We start from the raw sequence: 27879 nt of genomic DNA, 5'->3' as shown, positions 1-27879 counted from the left end.
ATCTTCCTGTAAACAGGGTAATATTTAAAAATTTCAGTAATATAAATTCTTATCAATAATTTAACAATCCCATTGTCTAATTAATCAAAAAGTTGTTTATTTTCAAAACCTTCCACATAACTAGTGTTGTTTTTTCGTTTGTACACACTTTAGACCAATTTAATACAATCAATTTGAAAACCATTCATAACAATTTGAAAACGTTGCCTACAAAAATGTAAGGGTATAAATGAGATGGTCCTTAATATTAATTTAAATGTTTTCTAGTCAATCATCAAATTTGATTGCATCGGAATAGCTAACAAATCATTGCATTTGCCATTACCGCACGAAATTGTGGGTCTCTGCAGGGGAAACGTTCAATTTACTAATCGAAATAATAACTACATAACCATAGGGAGGAAGGACAACTGCTCAGTAGCTGATCTTCTTGCGCAGCTTGAGATTGGATTGCTGGTGGTCCAGGGACTGCTGCTGCTGTTGTCGCTCCCGATCCCTTTCGCTGGACACCCGACTCACGCCGCGGGCCAGATGCTGGTGCCATTGGCTGGTTGAGGGCGGGGCCGTGGGCGTGGGGATCCCCGAATTCGAGGCGGAAGTCGATGCCGAGGATCCGGATTCCCCGAAAAGGCGTCGGGAGAGCTTAAAGCTGCCGTTGTTGCTGCTGCTGCAGCTGTTGTACTTGCAGTTGTTGTTCATGTTGCTGGCGTTTGTGGAGGCGTTGTTAGAGGCGTGGGTGGCATTGATGGAACCGCTGGTGGCCGTCGCTGCAGTTGCTCCAGATGACGCTGCTGTGGCCGCCGCCGCAGCTGCGGCGGCCGTCTTCCTCAGCAGCTTTGTGTTGTACTCGTCGCTCTTGTCCTTGTCCAGACGCGTGGAGCTCAGCGAGCGCTTGTTCCGCTTGGCCGTCCCAGCTACCAGGCCGTGCTCGATGATCGCCTGCAACTCGGCACTGCCACGCCCACTAAGCCGGCTTGTGTCTGCAGGATTGGAGGAAGGAGGTGGAGTGGGTGTTGGATTATTGTTGAGGCTGGATAACTTGGTTTTCGGCAGCGGATTGGAGTTGAGATCGAGCGTGGCGGATGCGGAGCGTGTGGCAATGTTAAAGGAGGCAGAAGAGGAGGTCGACCCACCAGCACCACCACCCAGGACATTACCCATTGTGGGTATGGCCGATACGTCGCGGTAATACCTAGCCGTGGCCACGGTGCACGGTTGGGTTTGGGCGGCCACCGGTGCCGGTTCCCCGGCATTGGGTCGCTGGTAACGTATCCGGGATCTGCCCCGGAGCGTCATGTGGTGATGGGAGGTGCGTGCCGCACTGCCCCTGGTGGGCGGAATGGTGGCCGAGCTGCCGGCACCACCACTGGATACCACCGGTATCTTGCTCTCGTTAATGGTGGCATATGGCCGGAGGAGCTGCTTTTCCGCCGGCAGCATGGGTTGCTCCTGCTGCACCTGCTGCTGTTCCGCCTTTCGCAAGTGCTTCAGTTCCATTCTGAAGATGCAAGGAGCGAAAAGCCAAGGGAGAGAGGGGGAAAAGGACGAGAGAAGAGAAAGAGAGAGAGATGGTGTACGGGGTTACGGGTTCAGTGTGAGTCCCAAAGAGTCTTACTAAAAGAAGAATGGCGGGAAGCTTCGAGGGCCGAAGATTTGAATACCTTTGCAGAGCCAAAATAAACCAATTTTTAACATTCACATATTTTTTTTAATCTTTCATTCAAGGAAGAACTCTGCAAAGATATATGCATACTCTAAATATTGCAAACATACTCCATAATCCTAAGAAATACAAATACAAACACAACAAATAAAAGCAACCAAAACACGGCCAAAAAAAGTTCGCAAGCTTTCGGCATAATTTTGATAATTTGTTGTTTATTAATATTATTTTTTTCCGAAACAATAAATATATATTTTTATAATTTTGGCATGCCCATAAACAGAAATGCAAAAATGCTAAATAAGTACAAGAAATACTTTACAAACTAAGATTAGCGTCTAAAGTCAGATATTTGATTGTTAGTGGGGAGTGGTGTACAAAACCGACATTCGGGTTAACTTGGTGCATATAACATTAGAAGGACACTAAAATAATTAAGAATATTAAGTGCAGTCGAACTTTTAGGACTGGAAATTCAATATAGAAAAGATTGTTTAACTTAAATAAAATTAGTTAATAAAATTGTTCCCAGAGTACTTCAATTTAAATTGTTTCCTTATTACTTGTAGTTTACTATTTTTTAAAGAACAAAATGTATTCAATTAATTATATAATTAAAAATCTCACTTTAAAGTGTATTAACCGTCCCTTCTGAGAAATATTTAAAAAAATCAAGATCAAAGAAGGTTTGTGTATTAAAATTTATAATTGGTTTCATTTTAGCAAGAAGTTAAAAAGTTCGACGGCATATACATATACTTTAAATACATAAAATATTTACAACTGATAAGGGGATGGTGTAAAGAAAATGGAAAGTGGTTTGGAAGGCATCGAAGGAACAAACAAGGTAAAACAAATTGCTAAAAAGCAGAGCCGCACACGGAACGAAATCAAATCAAATCCAATACAAATCCAACACATAACGATAATATTTTTCGTGGAGTTTTCGAGTTCAAAGTTATTCTGGGATTCGGGGGCAATATCCTGTACTTACCTTTTGCTATAGATCGCCAGGCTGCGGGTGCGACTGCTCCCCGAACTGGCCAAAATATTGTTAGTGGTATTGTTGTTGTTGTTATAGTTATTCAGGGAGTTGCTTAGATTACTGTTGTTGTTGTTGTTATTGCTGCTGCTGCTGCTATTGTTGTTGTTCAGATTATTGGCCAAAAGAGTGGCTGCCGCGGTGCTAGTTGGCAAACATGAGGAAGTAGGTTGTCCCGCCTTCAAGGCAGCCATCGCTGGATTCCCAACCACTCCATTGCTATTATTCCGGAAGGGCTGGGATCGAGCTCTCGTATGCCTCAAGTTCGCTTCCTGTTCGCTGTTGGTATAAATTAAAAATATATAGTTAGTAATTCAAATACATTTATGATACTTAAAATTTTGAAGCGTTCGTTATCCTTACTACATATTTTTTAAACAAAATAAGTCTATCCAGTTATAGACCACACCCACCTGTTGCTGTTCACGTTGACGGATCGCGAGTGGTGCCTCCTCAGCGCCTTGATCTGGTTCAGCTTGTCGCCCTGCGTCTGTGCCTGCTTCTTCTCCAGCGCCGTCTGAGTCATCCTGACGGTGGAAGCGATGGTGTGACGGGCTGCTTCGAAGACATTTGCACTTGGCTTGCGCAACTTCTTCTCCGTGCAGCTGGCCACCTCAGGAGCAGGATAAACTCCAGTGGCAGTACTCAACCCACTTCGATTTGCGTTGGGATTGACCAGACGCCTGAGGGAAGTGGCTATAACCGTCGGCTTATTGGCACCCGACGGGGATTTCCTACGCCGTGTGGATATGGTATAACCTGAGGACAGCGGCTGATCCGCTGGTGCACTAATCGTGTCCGTATCGTTGTCATCGCTACCATTGCAATTGGGATCCTCAGCGGATTGGTAGAGGGCTCGCTCGTCTCGCTCCAATCGCCGCTGCTCCGAGATCTCCTCCTCCGTTTGATCCACACATGCAGCGTCCAGGTTGTCCTGGTCGTTCAAGTGCATCGTATCGACACGTTGGGAAATGCCTTTCACGCGGGTTAAAAGCAGATCCACATGCTCCGCGGAATCGGAGGAAGCTGAGGCCAGTTTGGTCTTCAGCTCCAGGCTGTTGATCCCGTACGTGTGCTGGAGAATGGGGAGCGAAGTGCGCCGGCGCATTCGTTCGCCCTCCGACCACAGCCAGCTTTGTTTGCTAATAGGCCATAAGAAAAGGAGAGTTAGTCGAACGAATCCATCTCAAATAAACCAATACTTACTCTTCCATCCACTGCTGCTGATGGCCAATTACCGATCCCGGCCGGCATAGCCTCAACCAGGCAATGGCCTCCAGGGCAGTGAACCCATAGTGCTTCATGATATACGCTCCGATCAGGCTGCCCGTGCGTCCTAGGCCCGCCTTGCAATGAACCGCAATCGCTCCCTTCGTCGTCTCGCAGATTGAGAGGAACTTCTTCATGATGGCGTCGCTCGGCGTACTGCCATCGATGAAGAACAGATCCTTGTGATCGAAGCCAGCGTTCTCAAAAGAAGATGCGTGATAGACCTTGGCATTTAGCCGAATCACCGTCGTGACATTATTATCCCGAAAATAGCTAAAGTAGCGCTCGGGTGCATGACACGGATATCCGTTCGGCAGCGTCTTGCTCTTCTGATGGGGACCACAAAACGCTATGAACTTCTGCGGCACAATCCAGTTGAAGTCGCCGTTCTCCACGCGCTCGAAATACTCGTACTCCTCGGCATCGAAGTCGTTGAAATTGAAGAATCCCGCCTGCAATCCTTTGTGCACAGCATTCAGACAATCCAGCAGTGATATCTTGAAACTGCTGGGTCCGTAGCTGGCGTCACAAAAGCGCGTGTAGGCGGGAATCTCGCCAGCAACCAGCGGCCTATACGCCTCCTGGGGCGTCTTGTTTAGGTAGATTATCTGGAAATGTAAGAAATTCGATTAGTTTAAATGTATTTTCGCAAAGTTTGTGAGCACTTGAAAGAGTTAACCATTACAGAGATATATTTCTATTGTTAAATGGATTGAGAATGGATTCGATAACAATGGAGATAGATTTTTTACGATGTCAATTAAAGGTAAATGGATTGAAATAGTGCATATTCTAGCATCAACTTAAAATGAGTCAAGATACCATTTAATTTAAAACAAAATTTAAAGAAAATTTAATACATAATGAGAAATAAAGCCATCTATTTATAAAGGGCCATGTCAAAACTGTAAGTTAGGCAAATCCGCGAATTCTTCAGTAAAAATAAATGATATAGGTATATGTACTTATGTAACTGGTTAACAATTTCAAAAGTCCACTGTAAAATCAATGAAATTTCCACGTCCAGGAGCACTTACTGCATACGAACCAATCAGGTAGGCCGCATTGAGTCGCTTGGCCGGATTCATGGAGGTGTAGTGGACAATCTTTTTGTTGGCATGGCACTTGGCGGTCAACTTGGTGTTTAGCTTCATGCAATATCTGTACAGCATGCATATGTTCAGGGGACCAAAGTCGTTGTAGAAATTCTCGTAGATGAACTCCTCATCAATGCTGAAGTAGTGGGTATTAATCGTGTTCTTTGGCTTGATGTTCTTCTTGAAGGCCACAAAGTACAAGCGGTCTGCAAACAAAAAAGAATAATCCACATCACTCAATGTCGCACTGTTAAAAGTTCGTTGAGCTCCCACCTTCTTGCATCTCCGATGCACAGACCAGCAGATCCGAGATGTCATCGTCCAACATCATGACAGACTAACAGGCCACGGAAGCACGGGAGCACGGGACGACGACGACTGTTTGGCGACTGCAAAAACATTAAAAACGATAAATTTATTATGGCTTTGATATCGTTGGGCAGTGGTAAGACTCTCGTCGAGCGTTTTAAATCACTTTTATCTAGCCCACACATTTTGGGTTTAAAGCTTCCGCATGCTGTATCTTATTAACCAATTTAATTTGTACTGTTAGTTATTAGCATACCTATTACTCTTTAAAATCAGGGGTGTTTTAGATATTTGATATTATTAACATACAAAAAGTTTTCCTTTAGATCAGAAATATATGTGTATATACTGAATCGAAGGGGCATCTTAAGTTTTTTGATCTTTTTTGGGTAAAATTTTAGATGGAAGACCCACATTTTATTCAAGTCAAGGTATCAAGCTCGAATAGCAAGGTTTCGCTGGGGTAAAGTAATTTAATTATATTTTTAAAAGGGTACCAATTCAATTTCAAGATTCTGCCATTAGCAATATTTAGAATACGTTCCAGGGCATCTCAAAGCCCAAGCCCCTCAACAATATTGTATCATTTTAATGATTATTTCTCTCCGTTTGTTGGCAACAAAAGCGCCCACATCGACTTGCACACGAAACCTGACTTTGCCTTAATTGGATGGCAGTAAATGATGTTTTCCGCAAAGGGTGTTCTACATACATGTATTCATTTCGATCGTACCAAGAAATACATATATCTATTGAGTGGAAACATGTGTTCTTTTTGTCACTTTTACCAACTTTATGAGTGTCTGCCACCCTGCTTCTTCCTTTTTTTTCCCCCCTAAGCACAATTCCCCGCCTTATTTGCTCCACATTTTCTGCCGTAGCCAAATGTAGGTGATGGCTTTCATATCAATATGCATATAGCCATCAGTCAGGCACTCATTCTATCAAGTCGTCAGTTGGGCTGGCATCCGCAGTCCAATAAACAATGGAAAAGTGTGAGCCGAGAAGGAAACTCGAATGGGTAACACTCTTACGAAATGTAAGAAAGTCACGTCCCTATGGATATTTATGGACAACAAAAGGGTGTACATGACATAATTTCCATCGAGTTTATTGCACTGAAAGTTGGTCCTAGGATATCACATTTAAATTGAAGTTTATCCAGGGCTATGCCAAAGTATTTCGTATTCATATTTAAAGATACGTATTTCCGGCTATCTTATTAGAAATGGATGGACTCAAGCTAATCAGGATGAACCAAATTCCTCATCTCACAAGTCTAATCCTAAATACCCGCTAATAAATACCTAACTCCTTTAATAAATTGCACATTCTAGAGGCGTTCCCACATAGCACAAAATGTATTTTATTGGTCTGGGGCCCTTAGAGAGTTTACGACGTTGAACCATCATCAAAAGTGTTACGCACACACGTTACACTCGAACTTACAACCATATATGAAGGTATGCTGAAGAACACATGTAAATATTCGATTTTATGCAAATTCGTAACCTTTTCCATGTACAACTAAGCAACGGTTGGCGTGCCTTTGCAGAATTTCGGACCTGAGCTGGGACTCCAGTTAATCCCTTTTAACCCCTCCGCGACCCCTGGCTGTGCTTTATGCATTTCCTCTTCCTGACTTTAAAGTTTAAAAGTCAAGAAGGCGAGTGCTTTTTATGGCACATTTGCATGTCGGCTAAAGAGTTTCACCCAGGCAATATCCAAACTTAGATCCCTATCGGGGCGCCAAAGGTGTACACCTAGTATGGAAAAAGGTGTAGGGGTATATCGCATGGCACTGGGCGGGCCTCGTCAAACGGAAACGAAAATAGCTGAAGATATCAGGATATAGGGCAAGTCATGCCATTAAGGAGGTGAAGGAAAACGGATTAGTATTCTTGGGTTTCTAGGCGTCTTTTGTTCGTGTAAATTGTTATCGAAAAATGTGTATCTCAAGGACTGTAGGAACTGGGGTAAGCAACTTGGATACGGTTCTTAAAACGTACGCATATCCACATACAGTCTTTTGTCACAGAAATGTAATGATTCTGTGTTGTATAAAAAGATCTATCAAATTGAATGTTCCTTATCATTTATCAATATGTGGGATTATTTAATACTTAGCAAGATCAATGAATTTCCCTTAATAAAGAGTGGAATATTTAGTTTCTGCCCTTTGAAATTTTCCAGACTTCCATAACGCCTTACTTTACATTTTCAATATTATTGGTTGGCTTACCTCGTAAGTACTGAACTCTAATCAGCCGTTTTATTTGTTTACCACTACCATGGCGCCCTCTGGTGTTGATCGCGTGAACTGATTGGGTTTTTCAGTCTCCACCACTCTACATATATCATCTTCTCACTCTCACACACAACACTCTCTTCTATTTTGAATCGAAGATCATTGCTAAATATAGCGGGAATATGCAATTAACTGTCTCCATCTCTGTCCACCCTTCAAGATTCTTGGAGTTGACAGAGAACTACTGCTTCTACAACTACACATCCACGTGAAGTCAACAAAACCATATCAGAGAAATAAATACACTAGCATACGCATATCTATAGCCACACATATGTACATATATTTGGGCTTATCTGCTTTCGAACTGTTCGTACATACATGTGTTCGTATGTATATTAAAAAGTAAACATAAAATGCGGTAGAAAGCAACCTTCCAGTTGGAAATTGAGACCTAGAGATCTGGGCTAGGCTCCCGCTGGTCATTAACAACAATGGGCAAACAAACGAGTTTTTCAAATGACGTCACCGAGAATGACAACAAAAGGCGGTTTAAAAATAAAAAGCAACGTCAATAGAATGTTTCTTTTAAGCCAAGTTAGTTAGATTGGAATTGGAAGCGCGGTGTAGGAAGATTTTGCCGCGCTCGCATACCACAACAAAAACAGAGCACACAAACACACATTGATATTACAACGGCAACAGCATTCACCTGCACCAACACGCCCCCACCCACCTTCCCACCCACTTTTCCAAGCGCATGCGCTGGCTCTCTCGAAATCTACTCTCTCTCTTTCGCTCTTACCAGTATACACTTGTGCTTTGGCGGCTTTTCTATGTGCATCTCGCTCTAGACCGCTCTCTCTCGGTATTTTTGTGAATGTGTTGAGTATAAATAAAAGCAAGCAACGCATTTTGCTACTAAAAACCCATAGAAATCGAAAAATATCACTGGGATGTACTGTGTACTGCGTAATCAAGTTTTTGGGTAAAAATTTCTGGACTATTTCCGTGGCATTACAAAAAAAGAAAGGGGGAAAGGGTGGAGAGAGCGGGAGAGCCGTTACAATTACACAGTTTTTGTTGGTACGTGGCGAAGGAAAATATTGAATGGAAGAGGGGTGGGGACGTAGGGGGGGCCGGAAAAAGAGGAAGACTCACCTAAATTGCGGTTTCACACTGCTGTTGTTATTATTATTGTTGGTGGATATTCACGAATCGTGGGGAGAAGGGAAGACGACGAATTGGGGGAGGCAGCAACAGAAACAGCAGCACCAGCTAATAACACCCCACGCCACTCTCTGCATAACACTCTGAAATTTTGACAACTTTACCTCCTTTTTGGGGGTATTTCCTGTATTTTTTTGTACTGTTTTTGAAATTTTGTCAACGAATATTCCACATCGAATTTTGCCTTTCCGTCTCTGTCTATTTAAGTTAACAACATTCTCAACGCGAGCTTTTGCACTTTGCTTTGATTCAAATATCGTAACGAAAAACGGAAAAACGCGTTAGCGCCCCGAATAAAAAGCTTTCAACAGAGAAATTAAAAAAAATTACATTATAATTGCACTAATTTTTCACTCCAAACCAACATAGTTTGTATTTTTCCCGGCGGTTTATGTATTTCTTGGATACTTCGAGTGGGGACAGGGAGCCCAGCGACTCGAGCAGTTGGATTCCGAATTTCGTGTGAGATAGTGTGTGAAAAATATATCAAAATATCAATATATCGATATTTTTTGAATAAAAATAAATATTTATATCGTGGTATTTCTTTATTTATTATTTACAAAATCGATGCTATCGATGTTTTCAAAACACCCGCCTCTTCTTCTGAAATCGAAGAGGAAAAGGAAGAAAACTATTGACTGATTAATAGCGAACTCCTCCGAATTTTTCATGACGTGAATAAAATCAATGTTATATCTTTCTCAAAACTATTTCAATCGGTCACTGAAGAGGTTGGTATGCTATCGATATTTTTCAACTATCAGAACTTATTTTGCCCAACAGTTGTCAGCGCATACTAACACGCCATCTATAAGAACCCTGTTAAGCTTCACCACTTGTGTTTCAGTTTTTAGCCCTCATTTAGCGAGGTCACCACCCAAATAGAGGTATTTATGTGCAATGAGTGCTGTGTCCGCTTGGTGGCGCCCACAATTTTATACCCGTTATTCGTAGAGTAAAAGGGTATATTAGATTCTTCGGCCTTTACTGTGACGGCAGTCCACGTAGTGACGAAGAGCACAATGGCAGTGTGCGAAGGCGACTACTACATGTGTATATATAGGTTTGGTTTTAGGGTCTTGGCGACTTTATGGGTGCATATAGAAGCCGAGATAGAAAGCTTTAGTTCTACGACTTTTGAAAAAACCCTCTAGTTTAGCAAAAAATCCAAAACCACCTTACATATACATATATAGTTTCTATACAAATATTGCTGCAGAAACGTGCTTTACGTCGCTAAATTGGTTTAATTTCAAACTAAATACATTCTTCAACTTTTGATCTATACAACTTTTTGTAATAAAAACAAGGGAGAACGCTATAGTCGAGTACCCCTATCAAATACCCGTTACTCAGCTTAAGGGAGCAAAGGGAAATGGAGATATGCAAGCAGCAAAGCGAGATTTAAGTGCGCCACCTACCGGCGGAAGACAGATTTAAGCGTTATGGGCGTTAGAGTGGGCGTGGCAAATTTTATTTTGGGTCAATCGATAGATATTGACGAGACCAATGCAGTTCAGTTAAAATATTGTATCTAGCATGAAAATTGTGGGCGCCACAGGCTTGGGAGGTTTGTGGGCGTTAGAGTGGGCGTGGCATGTTTGCGTAACAAACTTGCGCTGCGCACAAGGCTACGGAATCTAAATCTGAGATCCCAATTCTCTATCTTTGATAGTTTCCGAGATATCCACGTTCATATTTACGAGTTTTTGAAGTTTGGGGGCGGTTTGTGGGCGATAAAGTGGGCGTGGCAAACTTTTTTTGTATCAATCGATAGGTATTGATTAGAACAATACATTTCAGTTAAAATTTTTATTCTAGCATCAAAACTGTAGGAGCCACAGTTTTGGGCGGTTTGTGGGCGTGGCACTCTACTGAAACAAACTTGCGCTGCGTAAGAAGCTCAGGAATCTGCACGCCAAATCTCAATAGCCTAGCTCTCATAGTTTCCTAGATCTCAGCGTTCATCCGGACAGACAGACGGACAGACGGACAGACAGACATGGCTAGATCGACTCGGCTAGTGATCCTGATCAAGAATATATATACTTTATGGGGTCGGAAACGCTTCCTTCTGCCTGTTACACACTTTCCGACGAATCTAGTATACCCTTTTACTCTACGAGTAACGGGTATAATTACTGTTTGAAATTTTTTAAACTATAAAAAGTGCAGCCCGTTTTAGATCATTGTGATAAACATTTAATGCTTACTTGAATGGCCGAAAATTGTGCCACATTAATTTGATGAGAATAAATTCTTTTAAGAAAAACTAAAGACCAAAAATTTTTTGAATTTATTTAATTAATAATTTTATATAATTAATTAATAATAATTAATAAATGTTTTACTTTCAATTTCCAATGTCAAACTACGCATACTTCATATAAATTCCTAGAACAATGTTTCTATAAACATACTGAAATCTTTTTGGAACGTGTATTTACTTACAACTGATAACGAATGCGAGCCCATGGGATATTTTTTCGGGAACAGCAATTTTTGTTCAGTTGGGTCGTTTATGTTGACCAGAGCACACCATGGAGTCGCGATTTAATACCAACCAATCCGTCTGCAAGTTCCTCGGACTGTTTTACTTTTTGCTAACATTAATATTTTTACAACGATCAAATATATCGTGGGGAACGCAATTTAAGCGAATTCCGAATACTGATTTATCGCAAAAAAGTTCGACCACGCCGAAACGACAGCTATATTTTTTAAAAACCTCCAAGTGCCAGATCCCCTATGTGGATCCGTTCAACGACGATGTGATGAAAATATACAAGCCGCAAACATTGGTCACCTGCTCAAATCAGAGCGATCTTATAACAACTTCGTATAACAAAAACATTAATCGACATTTTTTGCACATTGACGAAAAAGTAGCTCTGAATTTGCTCAACTTCACCGACGCGGAATATAATTGCTTTTACCGGGAAATCAAATACGGGAATAAAGCAGATACCTATGACAAGTAAGACAAGGTGATTCCCCTAATAGCAAGCCGGTTTTTAAACACACTTATCTTATCGCGCAGTCTGAAGGAGAAAAAGTACTTTACCGATGGATATGAGGTGCCTCAGCATGTGGAGGGGATGATCGTGGAGTGCCAGTCGGCTGAGGATCCAAATGTGGTCCTCCAAAAAGATGCATTTGTTTTCGTTCAATATCGGCCGCTGTCCAAGGACCTTATAAAGGCGAAGGGCACTAGAAAACCAAGTGTCATAATGTACGGCATCGACTCGCTTTCGCGAATTAATTTACGACGCACCATGCCCAAGGTCTTTAAGTTCCTACAAGGACCTGGGTGGTACGAGATGCAGGGATACAATAAGGTGCGAAATTAGTGATATTACTAAAGACCTTAACTAAACTAAGTAGGGATGCCATTTTTATAGGGTGATTTAAAATATTTCTCAGGCTACGGAACAAAAAAGTATTGAAATGTACATGATATGGTCATTTTCCTCTTCCAGGTGGCCGACAATTCATTTCCCAACATTCTTGCTATACTTAGTGGATACTCGGCTGAGACGGCCAAGGAACAGGTGTGTGATACTGACAAAAAGGGCTGCTTGGATGAAATGCCGATGATATGGAAGTACTTCAAGAACGCTAGCTACTTGACGGGATATGCAGAGGACGAGAGTGCTTCGAATCATTTCAACTACTTAAAGCCCGGCTTCACCAAAAAGCCCATGGACTTCTACTTCCGCCCAATTCTGCGGGCTCTGGAGACCCAGCTGGATGTGTATCGATTGCCGGAACATGATTACATGCGATATTGCCTGGGTCGGAGGATGGCGAATCGATATATATACGACTATGGCCGGCAGTTTACACACCGCTTTGTCCACGAACGACCCATTTGGGGAATGTTCTGGTCGAATCATTTCAGTCACGATGATCCCTTTATGCCTTCGGCCATGCAGGAAAAGGTTCTCGGGGATCTGCTCGAATTTCAACAAGAAGGGGACTTTGAGGAAATGATTATGATATTCTTTGCCGATCACGGTACCAGATTTGGCGAATTAACAGAACTGAAGGATGGATTCCTGGAGGAGCGTCTTCCCATGATGTTTATTTATCTGCCTTCCTGGTTTCGTGAGACATATCCCTCTTACGAAAAGGCACTCGAACTAAATAAGCACAGGTTATGTTCCAACTTTGATCTGCACAATACACTGAAACACATCATCGAGATTGGGGGTACCCCAGATGGGCCAAAACTACCCAAGTCCTTCGACTGTCCCACCTGCCAGTCGCTTTTTTATCCCCTACCAGAGGATCGCACATGCTCGCAGGCGGGCATCGAGGAGCACTGGTGCACCTGCGAACCCTATAGGCCCATCACAGGACTCAGGTGGACAACGCCCATTGCCCATGCTGTGATCGATCGGATGAACGAGTATTTTGTTCATAAGAATCTCAGCCAGTTTTGCAGCAATCTGACGCTAAGCTATATCCACAAGACTGAGATCAAAATGGGTCTGAATATCAACTGGTCCGAAGAACTAAAGGAGCAGGAGACCGCCGTATATCGTATCAAGTTCAAGGTAAATCAAAATAGTGCTGATTTCCAGGCCACCGTGGTCTATAATAATGTCACCCAGAAAGCTGAAGTGAATGTGGAGAATATTAGCAGAACAAACTCTTACAAGGACGACTCTACCTGCATCGATGACAAGCTTAGCAAACTGTATTGCATTTGCTTTAAGGACCTCAAGTCCTAACCATTTCTTAAAGAAACTTCAGTTTAAAACAAATCTTAGTAAAACTATGTACCTTAACGTGTTATATTCTTATATTGCTTTGAATAATGATTAATTTAGTGGTAAGAAACATCGAAAATGTTCACCAAAACAAAAAATACAAGTTGTTATATAACCAACCGCTTGCCACGAAATGGGCGTACTTTGTTGATAAGCAATAATTCAATTATATTACTTTGTCGTTGTAAAGCATTATTTTGGCACGAGCTAGAAATCATAAGGCTTGATAAAAATATAACTTTGGTTAGCAACAAACCTGAACCATCCACGCGCCTTACAGATTTCAAAACTTGTTCACAGAACTACGGAAGCGCCATTATCATATGAACATGAAGTTGCCATTAAAGTAATTAACTTCATTGACCAGCGATCCGGAAGTCAGTCAGCATCTGACAAGTAAGACAAGGTGGGTAGAACAATTGCTAACAAAGTATTTCCCAAACATCTCATTGTGCAAACTCAAGGCGATAAGAGATGGGAAGGAGATAGAATCAGGTAGGAAATTACGAAACATTTGAAGCAACAGTTAACATATGTATGTAGACGGAAACCGATGTTCAATATGTATTGATTACATTTTAATAAAGTTGTACATTTTGGATGATTACTATATTAATTGGCCCTTTTATGATGTTGCTTAGATTTTATTATATTTGTGAGGCATATAGACTGCGGTAAATATTATTATTTTTGTTTATTAAATTTACTGAAGTGCAACTTTGATTACGAGAAATATTCGATTTAGAAATATCGCCAAGAACAAAATTATCTTAACCGGACGTCGAAAAGATCTTGAAAACGATAAGCGCTAAAGAATCAGAACAACCCTGCCAATAATTTCCGAAATATGTGAATCACACTTTTAGAAATATCGCCAAGAACAAAATTATCTTAACCGGACGTCGAAAAGATCTTGAAAACGATAAGCGCTAAAGAATCAGAACAACCCTGCCAATAATTTCCGAAATCTGTGAATCACACTTTTATGATGTCATATAAACTTCCTTGTAAGCAGATAAATAATTTATAAAAGCATATGCCTAAATCTGAAAATGATCAAACGTTATAGAATGTATATGCATATGTATTATCTTAAAATGTATCCCAAAATTTAAGGACAAAGTGAGTATAGACCTAGCAAGCAAGTCATTTTGAAAATTCCCAGAAAATACAAATATGTTTCGATATAATACTCGGAAATTATGTTTATGCATGGTGCTTGTGTTATTGGTTTTTATATTGGCGAACCACAGGTCGGACCACTCGAAAGAAAAACCTATAGATAAAACCTGGCATATCGATATAGAGCCCGTAACACGTACCACTTTTAACAGTACTGAACAGACTAAAAAGGTGGTTGCGAAAAATGTCCTCGAAAAGTTCTTTGTCCTTAGTCCAAAGTGCAAGATGCCGAGGGTCAATCCGTTTGTAAAGGGGTTCCCTGAATTAAGACCCCTACGATTTAAGTCCTGCACAGATGAGCCAAGTTTGGTCAGCGTTATCTACGATCGTGAGAAGAAACACTATATGCTGCACTTGAACATGGATGTATCCTTGAATCACTTTGCGGCTTTTTCGAATTTCGGGTGCACATATATTGAGGTAGTTCCCGGAGCAACCGATGTTTTTGCTTAGTGAGTATTGATTTCGTTTTTTATAATACTTTGGGAGGTACTACTGATAATGATATCAGCTTATGGTAGGACAAAATATTTTTTATAGACTGCTTTAACTTGTTGGATAAAAGACAGAACTAAGTAATTTATTTTTCAGTGTGGAATCTCCGGAATATTTCCATCAGGACTGGATAGTGCCGAGTCACTTTCTGGGAGTGATAGTCGAGTGCCATGAGATGAGGAACAAGTCGCGGGTTTTGCAGCGTGATGCCTTCTCGTTTATTCAGCACCTGAAGAATCGAAACGAGGAGAACGATCTAAAAAGGGGTGCCAAGTACCCCAGTGTCTTTCTCTTTGGGATCGACAGTATGTCCCGCATGAACTTCCGGCGTAGCATGCCCCTCACCTCGGAATTCGTCAGTCAGAAGGGATGGTTTGAGATGGAGGGATATAACAAGGTTGGCGACAATACCCTGCCGAATTTAATGGCCATCCTAACGGGTCGTACTCCGAGGCAATGGCGATCCCAATGTGATGTGCGAGTGTCCGGATGTCTGGACAGCCTGGTCTTTTTATGGAACCACTTTCACAGCGCCGGTTATTTAACAGCCTATGCCGAGGACTTGTCTTCGATATCCACCTTTAACTACTTGAAGATGGGTTTCAAGCATCCCCCAGTGGATTTCTATTTGCGACCCTTTCTCATGGTCATCGAACAGGTTCTGCAAACGGTGGAGTATTTTGGCTTCAAATATTGCGTGGGCAGAAGACACAGCTTTAGTTATGTCTTCGATTTTGCTAAACAGCTGATAGAGCGTTTTGTTTCTGAGCAGCCGAAACCGCTTTTTGGCCTATTTTGGACGAGCAGTTTCACTCACGATGATTTTCGTGGAGGTGCCAATTTGGACGGCCTATTTGCTCGCTACATGGAACAGTTCAAGCGGTACGGGCTGTTCGAAAGATCCATTGTGATACTCCTCAGTGATCATGGCTCCAGATACGGACCTTTGGCCGAGCACTATACTGGATATCTGGAGGAGCGGCAGCCCATGTTACACATATACATACCACCCTGGTATCGAAGGCGTTATCCATCAGTGGAAAGGGCCCTGATTTTAAACAAAAATCGCCTGAGTTCTAATTACGATCTACATCTCGGTATCAGACAAATTATCGAGCAAATCCGTCCGAGGCTTGATTTCATGAAAACCGTCAAGTGTGATTATTGTGGATCTATTTTGAAAGTGCTGCCGAGTAATCGAAGCTGCTCGGATGCCGGTATTCCCGATCATTGGTGCACCTGCAAGCCATTTGTGACTGTTCGAATCACCCTTCCTATCCGAAGACTTACAAAGTTGACTGTGAATCGAATGAACAGGTACTTGAAGATGCTAAATGTCGACGGCGACTGTCATCGTATCAAGTTAAACAAAGTATTGAAGGCCGACCGACAACTGCACTTCGATGAACATGGAAATGAAGTGCAGTCTCCCAATAATGTTGAGACCTATCGTATTCTGTTTACCACCAAATCAAATAACGCAAAATTTAGATCTATCGTTTATAGTAACGCGGACAATGATGTCGTGACCATTCAAATGGATATGATCAGTCGCCTAAATTCGTATCACAACGAGTCGTATTGTGTGGAGGATGCTCTTGCGAAGAAATTCTGCTTGTGCTATAAGGATCAGTTCTTAAAACTTGGTGAACGGGCGGCCTCAAGGGAGAGGAAAGTTAAATATAAATTTCATGAAAACGAGGACGACTATTACGATGAAGCTAAATATAAAACTCATGATTATTAAAAATCTTTTTTAGTTGCGACTTTATGTTTAGCATTTATCCCAGGGTCTTTGATATTTAAAAAAAATAAATTTTTCACATCAAGCGACCATTTTTCTAAACGTCGGACATTTCATTTTCTTAAATTTAAGGTAGAGGTCTTGAACATGATAAGACGAAAAACCATGCTGAAGATTAGAAAGTTTTTTATTATTTTCTTTTCACTGCTTCTGGTGTTTATATGGTGCAATCATAATAGTCCTGCCGGACCAGAAAGCCACGTTCAGCATATCCCCTCGCTCGAAGCTAAATCAAATGTTCAGAATCAACAAGAAACAACGGAACACCCAAATCGAAGATGGTCCAATTCGGAAGATATTTTAAAGAAAGTTGCGGAACCAGAAAGTTCAGATATACTAGAGAAATATCCTCCGGCGGACGACGAAGATTTTGAAACTCTAAGGATAAGGAAACGCAAGAAGCGAATACAAAACTCGTTCGGGCGTTATTTTGTTAGCAGTTCTAAGTGCAGTATGCCCTATGTGGACCCTTTCTCCAGTGAGGCATTAGCTATCCTCCAGCCGGTGAAATACAAGAGGTGCACCAACGAAAGTGATCTCTTTATGCTGAAGTACGATACCAAATTGCAGCAATATCGACTAAATGTGAATAGGGCTGCGTTATCGGAACTATCCCATCATCCTAATGAAAAAATCACTTGCAACTATAGAGAGGTGGCCGACGACATTAATGAGGAAACAGACGCGTATATAAAGTAAGGCTTCTATTTAATTTTATATTATTTCTAGATTTTAAAACACAAAGTAACTGCTAAGGGCAATAAACAGCATATTGATGATAAAGAAATAATTTTAAGTTAAGCCAAAACAGATCGTTCTTAAAATGATACACACAGTCAAACTTCTTTAACTTAAATAACAATCGGCCACCAAAAAAGGTTCGAGTTAAAGAGCCTTTGAGTTATAAAATACATCTCATGCGAATTAATATTTTATATTACTAATTAAAATAAAATTAAAGTTATAGAAGTTGATCTGTTTTTGTGAGTAGCGCTAAGTTAACTGCGGTTATTTTTCATATATTCCACATTAAAGTAACAGTTGTCATTATAACTTCTCGTTGTTTAACATAGAATGAGTTTCGAAAAAGAAGTGGTTTTAAGCTGGAAATCAATTGGCATCGTGGCGGAGTGTCATGAAGAGGGAAAACCCCAACAGGTTCTCCAGCAGGATGCGTTTCCTCTGGTGCAAATACTCAACAGGACATATATTACAGAGTCCCAGCCACTGAACAAAAAGCCAAGCATCATAATGCTGGGACTAGACAGTCTTTCAAGAATGAATTTTAAGCGGACTATGCCAAAAACCTCAAAATATGTAAAAGATCTCGGATTTTTTGAGATGGAGGGTTACAACAAGGTGGGAGATACCGTGTTTTCTAACCTTTGCGCCATTTTTGCTGGCGAACAATCCGATAAGAAGTGCCTAAAACGGTTCCCCTTGATATGGAAAAAGTTTAAGGAATCGGGTTATAAAACAGCATTTGCCGAAGACATCCTACGTTCGTCCATTCCTCTGGAGATTCCCTCCGATTACCAACTACATTCGCTGCTAACGCCCGTCTCCGAAACAATGAGTACATTCCGAAGATTCGGTTTTGAATACTGTATGGGTAGGCGCCTAAGTTTCTCCTATTTGTATGACTTCTGTATGCAATTCACCCAGCGGATGATTGAGGAGCTAGATCAGCCGGCCTTCGGATTATTTTGGAGCTCTACTTTCACCCGTAATTACCCGCTGGGTTCCATCAGTCTGGATGATAAGTTCGTGGAGTATTTGGAGATAATGCGAAAGCATCAGGTATTTGAGCGGTCTATTGTGGTACTGCTAAGTGACCAGGGTCAAAAGGCAGGGGAGCTGGTGGAGTTGCCTGACACTTTTCTCGAAGAACGTCTTGCCATGCTTCATATATACTTGCCAGAATGGTTCCAAGAGACATATCCAAAGTTTGCCGAAAATCTGAATCTCAATCGCAATCGGCTGACTTCTCCATTTGACTTGCACAATACCCTGAGGCATATACTTAAGCTTAGCGAATCGAGCTCTGAGGAACTGCCTCCATTACAATTCTGTCCCACCAGTCAGTCCCTGTTTCACCTGATACCCCAAGATCGGAGTTGCGAGGAAGCTGGAATTGGAATGCATTGGTGCACCTGCAACGAATTTGTTCTCCTTCCGAACGATGTTAGTTCCTATTTTTTGGGCAAACTACTGGTGTACCACATCAACAACTGGATGCTAAAGAGGAAGTTCAATCGGTTCTGCCAGCGATTGCAACTCCATGATCTGGATTATGTCGAAAGAAAGTTGGTCAATGACGATAGCACCGACGGACAAGTCAAAACATATAGCCTTAGGATACGCACCTATCCTCTTGGTGGAGTTTTCGAGGCCACGATTCGCTACAGTCAGGATCTCAATGATATGGTGGATTTCAGAATGTCGGATGTCAGTAGCATGATCAACTATCACAATCACTCGAAGTGCGTAAATGATAGAACGGCCAAGAAGTTTTGCTTTTGTTATCCGAATAACTTGGATGGAAATATGAAGGAATGGAGAAATTTAAAAAAGAAGTTCACTAAATAAAGGGAAAAATTTTAATCTGGTGATCAAATACAAAATCGAAAAAAGAGGTCCTTAAATATACCAAATTAACCCAATAAATCCCAAAAAAAAAGAATTTTGATTTCTTGAGTAAAACTTTTAACTCTTAGCTTTTATTGAAATCGTTCAAGGTAACTGCTACCCCTCAATTACATTGGTGCCTGCATTGAAGGCACTCTTAGGCTAAGTCGGTACTCGTCTAGTTATTTAAAGTATTGAATTGAATTCTTCTAACTCTTAATCTAGCCGGACTAACTTGCGCATTGGTCCCTCGAACCGCCTTCTTCGAGTATTCAACAAACCAGCATTAACAATCTAGCTTAGTCTAGGTCCATTAAAAAACTATAAAACTGTGAAATATACGACTGCACTAAAGATCCCCGTGATCCGTCTACATATACGAATCGACGGGATATCGCTCGGCTTCCTCGAGCATGTGCCGGAAATCGACGGGAACGGGTTGTGCTACGGGTCCTGTTCCGGGTCTTCCAGGGACATGTCCGTTCATCATCTGCCCATGATGTTTCCCACTTCCCAAGGCGCTTCCGCGATTTTTCAGATGACCGTTCATCATGCTCACATGATGGCTAATGGTGGGCACGGTTCCCGGGACATTGGTCTCCAGGTCGTGAAGAATCGCATCCGTTTGCTCGTTTCGCATCATTTGATTGCCCAGCGTGGCTGTTTCATCCGTGTCATCGGTTTTGTTCAACAGACGCTGGATATGATTACGGATGAGACGTTCGAATTCGCGCTGCACTGATGGACTATCCGTGTCACCATCGACCTGGGTAATTAATGGATTTCAATAATATATGTTTTAACACTCATTTTTTGACAACTTACAATCTGCAAGCGATTGCTGGTATCCAGGATCTTGAGCATGGGCAGGGTTTGCTCGCGAAAGAGCTCCAAACGCCGCCGAAATGAGGATACCGTGTCATCTATACGTCCTCTGCCTAACTGAAGTTTTGAGCAATCGAGCAGGATGATGGGCGGTCCTTGTTTGTACTAAAACATAAGAATATAAATTGAGTTAGGAGTCCAAAATGGCTTGTCCTTTAAAATAACTTATTCAAAAGAAACCAAATTTTTAATTCTTAATATTTCTTTAAAACTAATTTGTTATACAACAATAAAAAAAGATACTGAATGTATAATCTTTTTTTTTAGTTTTGACGATATCATCCCATATCTCACCTTGTTTTCGAAGTACTTGACTTGCTGCAGATTCCTGGGATACCCATCTATGATGATTCCAGTTCTATCTCGTAACTGGCGCAGATTGGTTTCCAGTAGCTGATTCAGCGACTTTTCTGGGGCCATATCCCCAGCGGCCAAAGCTTCCTTGACTGCAAAGCTTTCCGTATTGGCACGTGGTGCAGAATCGGTGATATTTCTTAAAAGGCGACCGACACTTAAAAAACAAAGTAGATTCTAGTTAAATTAATCTGTTTCTGAGAAATCCATTTTAGCTTACCTGATATGAGCCCAGCCGGGATTTAGTCCCACGGCCTTGAGGCAAAGAGTGGCCTTATTGCTGCCCGGACCGCCGATCACCCAGATAATGGGTGGCAGACCCGATTCTTCCGGTCCAGCATCTGGCCGAAACTTTGGCTGCTGGGTGACCACAACACCGCTGTCATCATCGGCACTGGTAGTGCCCGTTTTCAGGGCTGTCACGGCTCCATTTGGCCCATCGATGGCCAAATCTCTGCCCAAAACAATTCCCGCGGTCTCGGAGGCATTCGTCGCGATGTCTTCTGCAATTTGAGTCCCTTGTTGGGCTTGACTTGGTGCGGTGTCTACGCTAACTATACTGCCGGGTATATCATGTATCCCTCTGCCCATACCTGTAACTCCGTTCATCACGGCCTCTTGGTTCTCGAGGGTGCTTAGTATATCGAGGACAGCGGTGCGAAAGTCTTTAAACACCTCTGTGGGAGCACGCTCCCCGTTTACCTGGGAAAATAATAACAAATTATTTAAAATAATCCGAATTTCTATAAATTTTTTATTTAGTATTATTATCTTGAATGATTTTATTGCAAAATAAAAGAGAAATGCATGTCCCTTGATAAAACTTATATTTCTTATCTTATTATTTCCAAAAGAATCGTTATACTCATATAATGTTATAACCCATTACAGTTACAGCCAAAAAAGTCAAAACTGATTTCAAAAAAATCGTTTAGTTTTCATAAAGATATGGTAGTTATCGCAAAGTATTAATCTGCCTAATGAATTTGTTTCTTAGCTTTTAATTATATTGGTAACTTATTTATATGGTACCTTTTACCAATACCCATTTTCCAATATTTTTATTTAAGATATTAGCTTTGCCTTTATCTATATTAAAATACTCACCGCCAACAACATATCGCTCTGATCAAAATAATCGGCGACTGGCATCACATTTTTGAAGAAATTTTCCAATTCCATTTTGGCTAAGGAGAGTACTACATGACCTAATTTGGCTCCATAATCGATTTGCTTCTGGAGAACCGATTGACGCCAGGATATTAGAATCACGCCATTAACGACTTGAATCTGGAAGAAAGAAAGAAACATTAAATTAATCAAAGATGATTAGATTTTAGTTATTTCACCAAATTGTAAGGTTCAGTCTTCTGTTTACCAAATTTGTCCTACTTATCAAGTGTTTTGTCTACATACCATGGCTAACGCCATATGTAAGTGACTAGATGTTTGGACCTCCCTGAGTCGGTTCAATTAGCACTTGAATATATAATAAACAGGGAATGTGTGGAGGTAACTGTAAGTCCATGGGAATTATGGCCGAATAAACACACTGTCGGCGAACCATTTGCCAGGTAATTAGTTTAAATAGTTCAGCAGCAATTTACCGGGCAAATAAAGTGTGCGGCAACACAAAGTGGCTTTATAATAAATAAAAGTACTGATGGCGAAGACAGTGAAAATTAGTTGTGGGTAGGTGGAAAATTACCTTCTCAGAATACTCGACAACGTCGCGCATTGAGCGTGGATATCCCGATATCAGGTATGCTTTGGCAGCTGGAGCCATTTTCATTTCCAACATCAGCACCTCGGTGACTGTTTTCGACGATAGTTGCGAAAAGTCTTGCATGTCTACAATGGGGAAAGGAGGTTGTTAGTTTCTCAAAGAAAAAAACTATATTTCAAAAATTCCTTATAAAGGTGTCTAAAAGTATGCAACAATATTCGGTGGATTCATTTCGAGACATCACGTTTTTATACGGCATCCCTTATAAAGGTGTCTAAAAGTTCGCAACAATATTTGGCGGATTCATTATGAAAGAGCTCTTTTTTCACTGCATACTTTTAGACACCTTTAAAAGTGGCTTCACGACCCAATAGATATATCTTACCATTGCCCATTGCATATTGCTGCAGCAGATCCATCATATTGATGTGCGTTACTCCGCGTCGCTCCTGCATGAAGGTGTCGCAATGGGTGACCTTGCCACTACCGGGGCCGCCTAAAACAAATATCACTGGCACTTTGGGCGGATCGAACTTGATTTTTCCAGCATTTTGCATATCGATACCGCCGACATTGGTAGAACCCAATCTGCCCGCCGCCGCGGCGACCTCCAAATCGCCAGCATTTTGGGCATTTCGATTCCGTGTAAGACTCCAATCGTTGCCTGGTTCGCCGGTATCTTGTGCCGCGCTGGCATCTGGAAAATTGAAATAAGAAAGAGACAAATACGAAATATTTTAATATATAACCATATAATATATATAACAATGAAATATTTTCCTTTAGTATGGGAATTCTTAAAATTCCGGACTGGAACTTTAACTATATTTTAGAAATCATAGACAGTACTTAACTCTCAAGAGAAATTACAATTTTATAATCAGTACAGTTTAAATCGATTATCATTTATAAGAAAAATATTCAAAACACGAATTTGCAATTTAGGTACTTAAACAGGTAGTTCGAGAGATTCTTTATTTGCGTGTGGGACCAGAGCAACAGTTGACCCCCGGCTAAAGCGCAGCAATTTTTCAACCGGAAACCGGATGTGTTGGCAACTTAGCACAAGGAAACGCGGGTGCGGGAAAAGGCAAGGGCAGCCGTAACGTGCCAAGTTGGCATTAGCCAGCCTTCATCGGGGCCGGAAGCAATTTGCCAGAAGTGGGAAATTAGGGACGGAATACACACACGCACTCGATGGTAGGCAAGGGACCCAGGGATCGAAACAAATCGCAAACCCCATTATTAAAACATGTTTAGCAATTATTTAATTGTATGGGAACCGTACATATGTATTACATAGTATGGCGTCACCGCGAATTCATTCATGGAAAATCAGCTGTGGCATAGGTAGTCAATAGCGATTCTATAGCCCCAGATATAAATCCACCCACTTTCAGTCGATTTCACGTTTTTCCAGCCAGAGAACCCACTCGGTTCTGTGACAATTTTATTGATTTTCCTGCAGTTTTATTTAATTGACATGTTTTGTTATTATTGCTATCCCTTTCCGACCCGGGGATTTCCTTTTTCCCCATTCAGTTGTCGTGTTTCTTTTTGTTTTTGTGAGTGACGCGCATTTAAGGATTTATGTGTATAAGCTTTGGTGGTCAACGAACATGTCCAAGGACCTGGCAGCCATGGAGGCCAAAGAGTCCAAGTTCCGATACAAATTATAGCGTTGGGCAAGGTCTCGATTTCGAAATAACGTCCTTTACATGTAAAATCATATCCGTATGTGCATTACAAATTCGTGTTGTCATGGATAATTGTTTTTTTATGAATTTCAAACCAACTGATTGCAGTAATTTCAATTGAAACTGTCCCTTGAATTGTAGACAATTGAATATGTCACCGGGATTAAGGATTGTTGGTAGAAGGCCCAGTGCAAGTTATAAAAACTTTTTGATATTGAAAAAAGAGGGTGTTCTCCAATTTGAGCGATTGGTTTAAAAAGCAGTGGCTTGCGTATTATATCCAAGTAATTGGGAGCAAATTAGTAATAAATTATACTTTTTTCTTGTTTCTTCAATACTTAAATGTTGGTTCCTAAACAGTTTAAGGTATGTATTTGTTTAAATAAATTTATATTCGATGGGTTAATTGCTATGGGTCATTCTGTAGCCCAAAAGTATGCCTCAAAATGTTAAGTATTCGTAACCAATCAGCTAAAAGTTATTCTTTAACTTGAACCGTTGTAGAAGATTTCTTGTTAGTAAAACTAATGAAAAGTTTTTCGTATTATATTCCCCCTGGCGTGTTCAACCTGCGCGACTCATTAGGGTTCTTTTTATTATCTTTGGCCGTGGAGAGGCGTTGCTAATCTTTGATTACAAATCTCCTGCATGTGGCATTACTCACCTGTGTCTAAACAAATACCCATTATCCATTCGGTGGCCAGTATAGCTGAATTTTCGCAATTGTGTTTTCCCTACCGCACACCCAACACTCGAGCCCACTCACTCTCTCTATTTTAAAATGATTAATTCCTTAAACAAAAAAAAAAAAGATTCTAAAAACTTTCAAAACAGTGTTGTAATGGTAAAATTCCACAAATGTTTAGCACTCTATAACTGCGTCTGTCCATGGCTACCGTGAATGGTATTCGCTCAATGTGTATATATTGTAAATATGTGTACATTTATTATTGGTATCTCTGGGATACTTGTTCTCGCGTTTTATTGTCGGCAACACGCACAACAGCGAACTACATGACGTTGCCGGTTTTGGTGTTTTGATTCCTGCATTAGCCGCGAACTCCGCCGATTTATGGTACTGATTTCCGAGGGTTCAGCGGTTCAATAGTTCAACAAACCGAGCACGTACGCCTCGCCGAACGTCCGAAACGAAACTGAGTTTCAAAATTGACAACTGACTCGGTTTTTACCTCTGCGCTGCGAGGCCCGGTTCCCCTGGTCACTTTTCCAATTAATGAATACTTTATGAGTTTCAGCAGGCTCGTACCACCAATGCAGTTCCAGTGGAGCGTGGGTGGACTTGGTTTAGCTCTATGGCCGTCGGGATTTCCTATGCCCCATTGGAAGTCTCACGCACGACCCTAGAGCACCTTACTCAGTTCCACTCCCAGACCATCCAAAATCCACCTCACATGTCCGTGTCATTCATGGGCCGCCATTTGTTTATGCGCTCCAAACAAAGTGTCCTGTGTCCTGGAGCCAGCGGTGCGTTTCTCATACATCCCTCCTGTATGGGTTCACATATGTGTATTATCGCGTATGTGGAACGGTTTTTAAAGCGCTTTCCCGGTTTTTGTTGGCAGTGCTGGCGTGCTGGTGTCCTTTATGTTGTTTGCTGTTGTCAGTTCGGCCTCTGTTTTTATAGGTGTAAATAAATCCTCTGACTTGCAGCTGTTCAAGTCGAGAGGCATGTGTGCTTTGAAAAAATAGTTACAGGTTATAGAAAATTATGAAAAAATTGTGAAATACCATGAATGAGGGGTGGAAACACGATATTGATCAAAATATTGGGTCTAAAACCATTATTAATGAAGATATAATGGATAAAAATATTCAAATTTTATAAAAAAGATGAATTAGAATGTGATGTTTGTCTGAGATAATATAGTTTAATACTTTTTTTTAAGAAATTAAAAATAAAGATTATTTTGAAACCATTATAATCAAACTTAGTTTATTTTACCATCATTTCCCATTGTAGACTTAGTGTTTGTCAAAAAATTTCATACTTCTTTAAAAAAAGGGAGAAACGTGGGGTACTGTTATGACAAATAAATCACTTTGGAATACCGTTTTTATTTATGATTATTATAAAGAGCTAAATAAATAATAAAATACTTTGACGGATTTATTTAATTTTATCTCTTTTGATTTCTTTTAAACACAAAAATAAGTACACACAAAGCTAAAAAATTAAAATTGAAACTAAACTTTACAATATAATTCTTATGATCTTTGTAGTAATCCTAGCAAAGTGTCCTATGGTACATTGGCAAAGTGTTCACCCATCATGAGTCTGCCACAAGGTATGTGTTCATTCTGAATCGCTTTCATGACTTTGATGGCGGAGAAATTGCGCAATCATGCCGCCACACAGTGACAAGAGCCCCAAATTGATAAATCCGGAGGGGGCCAGGAATGGTCACATGGGGGTGGGATTTTCCGTACAATAGATGGGAAATAGAACACTGGTCTGTCTGATGTGCAGTGGGGAACATTCAATTAATATTTCACACTTTTAATTGGCGTTAATTATTTAGTTTAGTTCTAGCTGTAGTTCAATGATACGGACTTTTTGGTGGAGGACAACACGCAAAGTGTGGACAGCTGTTATAATTTCAAAAATGTGTCCAATTAAAATTGAATTGGTTTTGCCGGGGTGTTTTATTTTTCCTGAGGCTGACACTGAAGTGGGCGGTTGGGCAGGTTGAATAGGCCGACCAAGGACACTCAAGAAGTTCAAAGCTCAAGGAAACTTCATATCGATCAAATTGGTCTCATATCGATCCATGGACAACCACAGATGCGACGGCTAATTTGTTGGAACTCGGAATTTGTGACATGTCATGTGCCGTCGACACAAGGACGGCCACAACAAAGATAACAACAGCATATATAGAACCGAATTGACCGGAGCCAACTACCAAATACCAACTACCAACAACCAACCGATTGACATTGACACCCACACCTGACCAGCAGTCCAATGGGACCTGAGTTTCCTTTTCGAGCTTATGCGTGAAGTAAATCCTTCGCAATGACCACCAATGACCACAACAGTGTCAGGCTCGTCCTTGGGCCCTATGGGGCGGGTCCTTTCGTTATTAAATCCCCCTTTTTCAAACTTAATTAAGGCTACGCGTTTTGGCCAACGTGTGTACACAATGGCAGACGGGCGCGGCCAAGCTTAGGGTTAGGCAATTCGAATCGAACATCTGTGATTAAGGACACTAACTAAGGAGCCTCTTTGTTGGGCGCTAACTGCGCCACAGGATGGGAAGTTATGAAAATATCTATCAATCGAATTAAATATGCAAATTTGGAAATCAAATATAAAATGTGTTATTTGGATGGCAGCTGTTATGAAACAGTGTATGTTAAAAACGGAATAACTAAAAAAAATGTTAGCAAGTATGAGTGCGGAAAATAAAAACATGTGACACATCCCTGGGACTTTGAGAATATTTCATAC

The 27879-nt window shown here is 41.1% G+C and overlaps 5 protein-coding genes across 10 annotated transcripts; 3 read left to right on the top strand and 2 right to left on the bottom strand.

Annotated features, from left to right (window-relative positions):
- Positions 1-72: 72 nt before the first annotated feature.
- Positions 73-9319, bottom strand: LOC119548741 (dual specificity protein phosphatase CDC14A). 3 transcript variants are annotated; one of them, XM_037856255.1, is made up of 7 exons: positions 8790-9319; positions 5345-5460; positions 5012-5277; positions 3912-4582; positions 3119-3847; positions 2658-2984; positions 73-1498 (listed from the first exon to the last, which is right to left on the bottom strand). In XM_037856255.1, exons 2-7 carry the CDS (start codon positions 5400-5402, stop codon positions 415-417), a joined length of 3135 nt encoding a protein of 1044 aa, XP_037712183.1. In that variant the 5' UTR covers positions 5403-5460; positions 8790-9319; the 3' UTR covers positions 73-414. The 3 variants fall into 3 exon arrangements, with proteins under 3 accessions (XP_037712183.1, XP_037712184.1, XP_037712185.1); XM_037856256.1 differs by having other exon boundaries at positions 8963-9319; XM_037856257.1 differs by having other exon boundaries at positions 826-980; positions 8790-9315.
- A 2082-nt stretch (positions 9320-11401) lies between these two features.
- LOC119546190 lies at positions 11402-13853 on the top strand. Its single transcript, XM_037852316.1, has 3 exons — positions 11402-11838; positions 11902-12199; positions 12341-13853. Exons 1-3 carry the CDS (start codon positions 11402-11404, stop codon positions 13595-13597), a joined length of 1992 nt encoding a protein of 663 aa, XP_037708244.1. The 3' UTR covers positions 13598-13853.
- Positions 13854-14746: 893 nt separating this feature from the next.
- Positions 14747-17063, top strand: LOC119548204. Its single transcript, XM_037855334.1, has 2 exons — positions 14747-15270; positions 15410-17063. Exons 1-2 carry the CDS (start codon positions 14813-14815, stop codon positions 17058-17060), a joined length of 2109 nt encoding a protein of 702 aa, XP_037711262.1. The 5' UTR covers positions 14747-14812; the 3' UTR covers positions 17061-17063.
- A 64-nt stretch (positions 17064-17127) lies between these two features.
- Positions 17128-19782, top strand: LOC119548203. The gene is made up of 2 exons (XM_037855333.1): positions 17128-17812; positions 18191-19782. The coding sequence occupies exons 1-2, from the start codon at positions 17205-17207 to the stop codon at positions 19704-19706; spliced, it is 2124 nt and encodes a 707-aa protein (XP_037711261.1). The 5' UTR covers positions 17128-17204; the 3' UTR covers positions 19707-19782.
- Positions 19783-19810: 28 nt separating this feature from the next.
- LOC119548205 (adenylate kinase isoenzyme 5) lies at positions 19811-25665 on the bottom strand. Of its 4 annotated transcripts, none has more exons than XM_037855337.1 (9): positions 25072-25665; positions 23096-23407; positions 22693-22835; positions 22092-22274; positions 21578-21686; positions 21205-21502; positions 20925-21141; positions 20571-20735; positions 19811-20511 (listed from the first exon to the last, which is right to left on the bottom strand). In XM_037855337.1, the coding sequence occupies exons 1-9, from the start codon at positions 25091-25093 to the stop codon at positions 20116-20118; spliced, it is 1845 nt and encodes a 614-aa protein (XP_037711265.1). In that variant the 5' UTR covers positions 25094-25665; the 3' UTR covers positions 19811-20115. The 4 variants fall into 4 exon arrangements, with proteins under 4 accessions (XP_037711265.1, XP_037711267.1, XP_037711264.1 ...); XM_037855339.1 differs by having other exon boundaries at positions 21205-21487; XM_037855336.1 differs by having other exon boundaries at positions 21205-21686; positions 25072-25199; positions 25350-25663.
- Positions 25666-27879: the final 2214 nt, after the last annotated feature.

The sequence above is a fragment of the Drosophila subpulchrella genome, chromosome 2L (assembly GCF_014743375.2).
Source record: "Drosophila subpulchrella strain 33 F10 #4 breed RU33 chromosome 2L, RU_Dsub_v1.1 Primary Assembly, whole genome shotgun sequence".
In the NCBI taxonomy this organism is placed as follows: domain Eukaryota; kingdom Metazoa; phylum Arthropoda; class Insecta; order Diptera; family Drosophilidae; genus Drosophila; species Drosophila subpulchrella.
This window is presented reverse-complemented; position numbering and strand designations above follow the sequence as displayed.

Excerpts from the sequence above, each read along its gene's own strand:
- LOC119548203 (XM_037855333.1), top strand. The coding sequence starts at position 17,205 with ATGATAAGACGAAAAACCATGCTGAAGATTAGAAAGTTTTTTATTATT. Across the intron at positions 17,813-18,190 it reads GAAACAGACGCGTATATAAA|AATGAGTTTCGAAAAAGAAG; the intron begins GTAAGGCTTCTA and ends TGTTTAACATAG.
- LOC119548204 (XM_037855334.1), top strand. The coding sequence starts at position 14,813 with ATGTTTCGATATAATACTCGGAAATTATGTTTATGCATGGTGCTTGTG. Across the intron at positions 15,271-15,409 it reads GCAACCGATGTTTTTGCTTA|TGTGGAATCTCCGGAATATT; the intron begins GTGAGTATTGAT and ends TTTATTTTTCAG.
- LOC119546190 (XM_037852316.1), top strand. The coding sequence starts at position 11,402 with ATGGAGTCGCGATTTAATACCAACCAATCCGTCTGCAAGTTCCTCGGA. Across the intron at positions 11,839-11,901 it reads AAAGCAGATACCTATGACAA|TCTGAAGGAGAAAAAGTACT; the intron begins GTAAGACAAGGT and ends CTTATCGCGCAG. Across the intron at positions 12,200-12,340 it reads AGATGCAGGGATACAATAAG|GTGGCCGACAATTCATTTCC; the intron begins GTGCGAAATTAG and ends TTCCTCTTCCAG.
- LOC119548205 (XM_037855335.1), bottom strand. The coding sequence starts at position 25,093 with ATGGGTATTTGTTTAGACACAG. Across the intron at positions 22,836-23,095 it reads GCAATATGCAATGGGCAATG|ACATGCAAGACTTTTCGCAA; the intron begins GTAAGATATATC and ends TCCCCATTGTAG. Across the intron at positions 21,687-22,091 it reads AGAGCGATATGTTGTTGGCG|GTAAACGGGGAGCGTGCTCC; the intron begins GTGAGTATTTTA and ends TTATTTTCCCAG.
- LOC119548741 (XM_037856255.1), bottom strand. The coding sequence starts at position 5,402 with ATGATGTTGGACGATGACATCTCGGATCTGCTGGTCTGTGCATCGGAG. Across the intron at positions 4,583-5,011 it reads ACCTGATTGGTTCGTATGCA|ATAATCTACCTAAACAAGAC; the intron begins GTAAGTGCTCCT and ends TTACATTTCCAG. Across the intron at positions 2,985-3,118 it reads GTCAACGTGAACAGCAACAG|CGAACAGGAAGCGAACTTGA; the intron begins GTGGGTGTGGTC and ends TTATACCAACAG.